The 7,187-nt window shown below is 38.9% G+C and overlaps 1 protein-coding gene across 1 annotated transcript; it reads right to left on the bottom strand.

The window, feature by feature from the left end:
• Window positions 1–1,219: 1,219 nt before the first annotated feature.
• LOC146456471 (EF-hand calcium-binding domain-containing protein 4B-like) lies at window positions 1,220–7,063 on the bottom strand. The gene is made up of 5 exons (XM_085092750.1): window positions 6,378–7,063; window positions 5,300–5,455; window positions 3,942–4,032; window positions 2,527–2,622; window positions 1,220–1,339 (listed from the first exon to the last, which is right to left on the bottom strand). Exons 1-5 carry the CDS (start codon window positions 7,061–7,063, stop codon window positions 1,220–1,222), a joined length of 1,149 nt encoding a protein of 382 aa, XP_084948876.1.
• Between the last annotated feature and the right edge of the window lie 124 nt (window positions 7,064–7,187).

Below are 7,187 nucleotides of genomic sequence, written 5' to 3' on the forward strand. Positions count from 1 at the left end.
ATGGGAATGAGCGATACCAGAAGGCGGAAAAAGCTTGTATTTGGATTATTATTGTACGCACGACGGGAAGGTCCCATTCACACCAAAACATTTTCAAAAGTTTGGATTTCCATTGAAAAACAAGTAAACGTTCTGCTTCCACATGACCATTTTTAGACCGTTTTTTCCGCCCACACAAGGACGGCACGAACATGAAACCTATACAAGCGATAAACCGCACTTCTGTATACGTAATATCAGTCGACAAGTCGTTCTTTTCGCTGTCCACACAGTCTGCATTGTTACGCTGTCCAGGCGGATGCGTTTTGGGAAGACTACACGCTGAAAAACGGCCGTTTTATTGAAGTTGGTGTTTTCAATGCGCATTCGTATGGACGGAAATGGAAACGCAAAGAAAAGTTTCCGGTTTCAAACGCATCCGTGTGGACGGGGCCTCTGAAGTCTTCAAAGAACAAATCACATGACTGCAGTCAGTTTGCTCCATACCAGGCTAAGGATAAGGTAAGGGAGATTCTGACTGGTGCCGTATGGCGATATTCCACTCCATTCACTTCGCGTCAAATGGGGGATCGGGATAAAGATTGCCTGCGGTACGGGACGAAATAAACTTATATAATCACACCAACGACCAACTGAGAAAGCTGCTCTCCTCGCCAACCCTCTCCACTCCACTGACACACAAATTCACACGCTTCCCGCTTATAATAATAATTCTACTACTAGTAATACTACTACTACTACTACTAAAAATAATAATGATGATGATGATGATGATGATGATGATGATGATGATAATCTTACTAAAGATTTTTATACGCATTTTAAGATGAAAATTAGCGATAAGAAAATCCGAAGTTTCAGAGACTCCATGTCGTTACTATCAATGAATATGCAAGGTAAGCTCATACAATGACGACATGGGAGTAGGATTTTGAAACGAAACGTAACATTTTGCTTTGGTTCTCGTGCCACTTTCGCAACCAATAAGAATAAAACTTGAAAGCAACCGTGAATATTTCGCACGCGTTTTCCCGCGCCTGGCGCCCCTCTTACATATCAAATTCTAATTGGTTCATTGCGCTGTTTAGGTCTGTTTTGATTAACCAGAGTAATTACTTTGGTTTTGGTTCCACGACACTCAACAACATGCAAGCGAGCAACATCTTCGCATTTCCTTTCGGTGGAGCGCCAAAGTAAAAGAGATTGCGGTGGTCTAAACCTACCGTGCCCTCTCTTTCTTTTCCATCGCCGTTTGAGCTTGAAGTTGGTTCACGTAACTTTTCGTGTCTTCTAAGGAGCTGACGGAAGAACTCAACATCTCTTCCAGGTACACCGTTTTCTGAGTGGATCATAAAATTAAAACTGTGTCAGTAGCGTTGCCATTGTAAGTAGCTCAACTCTACAACGAACAGATAAAGTCGTCCCTCTTCCTATGGAAAGTTACAGGAGCATGCACCTTTTAACGAAGAATTTTTAGTAAAATTCGGCGAGAATGGTTATTTGGGAGAACTGCTGTCACCTTTTTAAGATTCTTGTGCTAGAAAATATTCCGGAAGGGAGGCTTTGGAAGGGATTCTTATTGTCGAGCCCTTTTTTCGATTCGCGCTGGCTGCTTTAGCAAATTTCCTACGTGGCCTTTTGACCCCTGCTCCCAATCCCAGAAAGAAAAGTTGAAACAGTGCTTTTCCATGTTACCATATAATAGTCCGAGGCAACATTTGCTAAGGGGAGCACTGTAATTGGCTCTTGTTGTAGTGGCTCCCCTGCCTGAATGTCTTCTGTGTAGCTATTTCAAGGGGAGCTCAAAAAATAAATAAATAAATAAATAAATAAACAGCTGGCACTACTTTGGTCTACTTTTTTTTGCCGTTAGGGAACTTTGCGACACTTACCGACTACAAGCATAACATTGTTCCCACATACTAAAATAATTTTTAAAAATACAATTCTGTATTTTAATAGAAAACTATCCCGTGATAAAGACCCATTTAGTGTACGAGAAGAGTTTAAATCAGTACCCAAAGCGCAAAAATTCCTGGCGTAGTCCCTTTAAAAGTGTTCACATGTTTGTACTGCACGCTGTGAGCGAAGCACGTACGATGCCTTTTGACATCTCCTAGAAATCCATAAATCTCAAGTCATCTTTTGCCGCTCTTGTACTAACCTGATAAAGTTTTTCGTTTTCACTCTTTATGTCTTGTTCCGTGTAATTTTTCTTTTGAATTTCTTCTTCCAGCTAAAAACAAACAAATCAACAAACAGAATAACTAGTGACATTATAACTGCTCTGCATTTTTCCATTTTATATGGTCGCATTTAAAGTTTCAGCTTTGCTGTAGTTAGTTTAAAAGCCGCTTTGTTCTGCGGGGGTCATGCGGGGGCAAATACATGACTTTATTTAGTGGGCCACAGCGTTACTAAGCCTCAGCGAGCCCAGTTTAGCTGGCTATTTTATGCCGGGCAATAGAAAACAAAGTTGTTCTACAGCTCTATAACAACTATTGTAATATTATGTAATTCACTGACCGACTTCTGCTTTTGTAAAAGATGTTGCATCTCTAGTTCCTTGCTTTCCAGTTCTCGGATCAGCTCATCTTTCAAAGCTTTTTCTCGTTTTATTTGCTGAAAACAACACACAAGCACTCTGTTAGTTAACGCTTTCATTTCCAAGACAAACTAAACTCAGAAATTATTCAAGAAAAATCTCAAATTCAATTCTCTAATATTTAAACACTGACAAACAGATGGCACCATAGGGAAGCACATATCCCAGTGGGGTTAGCACTCAGTGATAGGTCAAGCCTGAGAATTTTCTCCAAAAAAGATCTCTAGTCTGTAATGAGGTATATAGACCTAGACACACAATGTGTATGCATTTATACCAACCCTCCTGGAATATCCAGGAGTTCCCCAGTTACAGAACAAATTTCCTCGTCTCCTGTATGACTCCGGTACCAAATCTTCCAGATGAAAGCCATTTTTAATGCTTTCTCTATAATCAACTAAAACTTCAACATCAAATTTTCTTACAATTATCCTCCAAATTTTGGTTTTCCTTTTATTTAGGTTACATTTCTTGGGCACACCTTTTACCCAATCTGTTACAACGCTAATACGAAAACCCTTGGAAATGGGGTACTAGATTTTAAGGGGAGGGGATGGGATGGGTTGGCTGGCCATTTTGGAGGGCTGGTGCGTACAAGGAGAGGTGGCCGGGTTGGTGATGGGGACTGGCCCTAAAGAAAAAAAAAACAGAATTCAGACCACCACAGGTTATCTCTTATCTACAGGAATCTCTGACTATGGAAAGCCAGGCCTGATATGTGGGCAGGGAAATGTCCCTCCCCCACCCCCAAGAAATTAAGGGACTTGCAGTATTACAACCTCCCTGATGGGATGCCAGCTCTTTGCAGCATTATCCCACAGAATATGAAAAGCCTGGACTCTGAAGCCCAGAGAGTGATCAGGATCAAATTTCTCCTCACAATATCACATGATCCAACTCAGTCAGTGCATGAGACAAATGGAAAAGATCAACTAGGTAAAAGTTTTACGCAAAGTTTCATGCAATAATGATGGGATTAAATACTGAGATCCTGCATTGTCTTCAATTCATACAGCAACACATTGTGATCAAGTTAAAAATACATTGAAATTTTGAGTTGTCATATTTTCAAACCACAATGACCAACACCTTTCATGACAAGAAATTTCACTTCATTAATTCTTTCTCTTCAACCAAAGGTCATGATTACTTTATGAGCATTATTAAATCAGGGATGCTGAACCCATTTATGCAGTCAAATAAGTGAAACATTAGATAAGTGCCAGAGGGCTATTTGGTTCAAAAACTATTTAATTAATATTTAATTAACCTTTATAAGTGTCACACCTCATTACATTAAATTATTATAATTTTTAACCTTTTATAATTGTCATACCTCATTATGAATTCTCTCTTTCTCAGTTCTAATTTGTTGCTCCATCTCCTCATATAACCTTTGGACTTCTTTGTCATGAGAGTTTGATTTACTGCGATAAAACAAACAAGAAATATGAAAGACTTATAAATGCTGAGAAGAGTTTAGGACACAAATGTGGAATTCTAGGAGCATAATTAATTAAGTAATTAGTTTTAACTTCAGCACAATTTTGATCCAAAAACATACAAATGACAATATAATAACCCTCTAACAGGCTGTATGTATAACTGGAATTAGCCTGGGTACAACTGCCCACACACATCAAGCAAATCGGAATTAAGTTGAGGAAAGCAGGCTACTGCATACAGGATACCTAGCCAGGATAAATCAGCATTTACTATTCTTGAGAAATAATAATTGTTAAAGAAACCTCTTACTGAATTAATTATCTGATGAATCTTGCCAACATACAAATTCATGATATAACTTGTATTTTGATGTTCTGTGCCTCAAAAATTATCACTGATTACAAGGAACTGTGATTCTAACTCCATGAAATATTGTATCTATTTGGATGAATTAGGCTTTTGCTCAAATTCTAACATCTAAAACTTAACACATGTTTAATTTAAATGTTTCATTGATTTCAAACCTCAAAATACCTCCTCTTTCTCCCCACTCACATTCTAAATTTGAATAATTTCAAGATATTATAATAAAACTGTTATAAACCACTTTTCAATATTTTTCTGTTTCCAAAATGTATGCCATGACAAAAGAAATGCATAAGTTGACCCTATTTTGAGAACAAATGGACAATCTCCCATTACATAGACAAAACTATAATATTGCTTTTCACAAAACAACTTAAAATTTAAATATTTTGGCTGTAAAAGAAGAAGCTTGCTCAAACAATAAACAGAACTAATAGTTTGTCTTCTATAAATAATTATAATTCATTAGTAGATAAGCAGGCTATTAGTAAAAGTGACCAAACTGAACCAGGATACTTGATCATTAAGAAGGAAAAGGAGAGGCTTATAATGTTATATAAAATGTATAATGATCTGGTAGACTTGGCTCTAAAAGCTACCTCCTGCCAGCAGGGCACCAAAGCCACCAGCACTCTGAAAGTACCTGCAATTTATTTTCCTTTTTCCGTAAGACAACAAGGGAAGGGAACACCTTACCACTGGATGTAATTGAGTCGGATTCTGTTTCTCCTTTCAAAGTTAAACTGGAAAAATTGACCTTAATTTACTTATTATTCTTAACTTATTGTAATGACTGCTGACCACATGTGAAAATCTTCTGTACAGAAGAAGACATGTATATGGAAAGAAAAAGAAAGAAAGAATGTGAAGTATTTTACATACCTTTTCAGGGCACTCTCGAGTTGCTCGGATTCTACTTTAGCTCGTCGAATCTCGCCCGAAACTTTGCCTAAAAACTCCTCGAATTTCTGCAATCCGCGCACGTCGTTTTTCCGAAGGGCTTCCCATAAGTCGCGCAGCTGGTCTTTGGTCAGAGATCTAGCACAGGAGAATTACCGGTAATAATCTTAAGTGCAATCGCTTAAAAGGATTAAAGATCTTGTTGATAAGATTAATACCCCAGCAAATTGCCCCGTTTAAAAAGTCTTGAATTAAAATCACCAAGGGGCGATTTTTTTTCCTGCCAGGTGTGAAGGATTGTTGTTTGTCTACACCTCGCTGCCTGATCGCTGTCAGCACATTTACATCGCGAATATGAAATGCGCTAATTAAATATAAAGGAAAATAATAATTCGACAGAGCTTGCCAGAAATACTTTGTCGTTGCGTTTAGACGTTCAAAGGGTTTAACGGAAAAAGATTATTGCCTTTTTTTCTTCAAACAATATGACAAAAGTCCAGCTACTTTGTTTGGTCTGATGTGCAGTCGAATAATAAATGTTTACAATACGGACTTGAATAATTATAACCAAGATTTTTCCGCTTTTTTGTTAACGATGATTTTATAAGTACGCTAAATACCTTTGAGTGCAATAAAAGCAAAGAATAATGTATTACAGATCCCATCCCTAAAAAAAGTAGTGTAATATGATATCGAACGTCCGATCGTCTGTTCGAAAATGGATTCAAAATCTCGCTGAATTTTTTGCGGGAAAATACAGATGTAAACAAACATTCACTTCCTAACCCCGGGGGATTTGGTAGAAAGCGACAGCAGCACTTAACCAGTTTCATAACAGCTGAAGAGAATTTCCACAACCAAGAACGTCAGAAAACGCGGTTAAAAGATATAAGTGCCCGTAATCATAACAATAATAACCCTCAGCTGTTATTGTAAGCCAGCCAAGGCGCCAAATTTGATATGCCTAAGTACAAACATGACACCATATTAAAATCAAAGCAGGATCGGTGTGGGCTTAAAAAGCACAATCCACAAAACCGATAGCGGATCAAATTGTTACCCCGTGAAAATGTCTTCTCCGACGCTTTCCACAATTTCCCGAAACAGCGCATCTTCCGAAGGGTGATTTGGTGATGCTAGGCCAGTCTCCAAACTTTCGAAGATATCCAGCTCCGCGTGTCCATTGTCCTTCGTGAATCCATCGCTCAAATCATGTTTCGACGAGTCAAATTCTGTCGAGCCGTTACCTTCGTCCAGAAACGTCCCAAATCCTTCGACAAATTCATCCATAGTTAATTGACCGTTTTTATCGATGTCTAGCTTATCGAAGATAAAATCAAGTTGCTCAAAATTCAAGTTTAAGTCTTCGGCGACCCGCTCCAAATCTGCCTTGGTGATGTATCCCTTCCCTTCAGGGTCGCACAAGAAAAACAGCTCTCGACCAGGGTCGCTGATTGACGTGATTTCCTCCAGTTCGCTTTGGCTTTCATCGTCCGAGCGTATGCCCAGGAAAAGCCCAAAACCTGCTGTGAACTCCTCTAAAGTCAAGTAGCCATTCTGATCTTCATCGAGTTCATTGAAAGTCTGCTTAACTTGCGCTGCATCCAGAGGCAGGCCAAGTTCCGCGATCACACTCTGTAATTCATTCTTGGTAATATAACCTTTGCCGTCGTGGTCACATAAGTTGTAGAGCTCTATCGCTCGCTCCTTTAAAACCGTTTTCAGCTGATCTGGGTCTTCGGCCATTGTTTAAACCACATCGACAAAATCCAAGCCATACAAATGCGCAGTCTGGTGTTAATATGCTGAAAAATCCCTTTGCGCTTGAACCAACAACGGCCGTCTCAATATCGTCCCAACATTTTGTCTC

This window comes from Pavona decussata, unplaced genomic scaffold (assembly GCF_977016875.1).
Source record: "Pavona decussata unplaced genomic scaffold, jaPavDecu1.1 SCAFFOLD_254, whole genome shotgun sequence".
Lineage (NCBI taxonomy): Eukaryota > Metazoa > Cnidaria > Anthozoa > Scleractinia > Agariciidae > Pavona > Pavona decussata.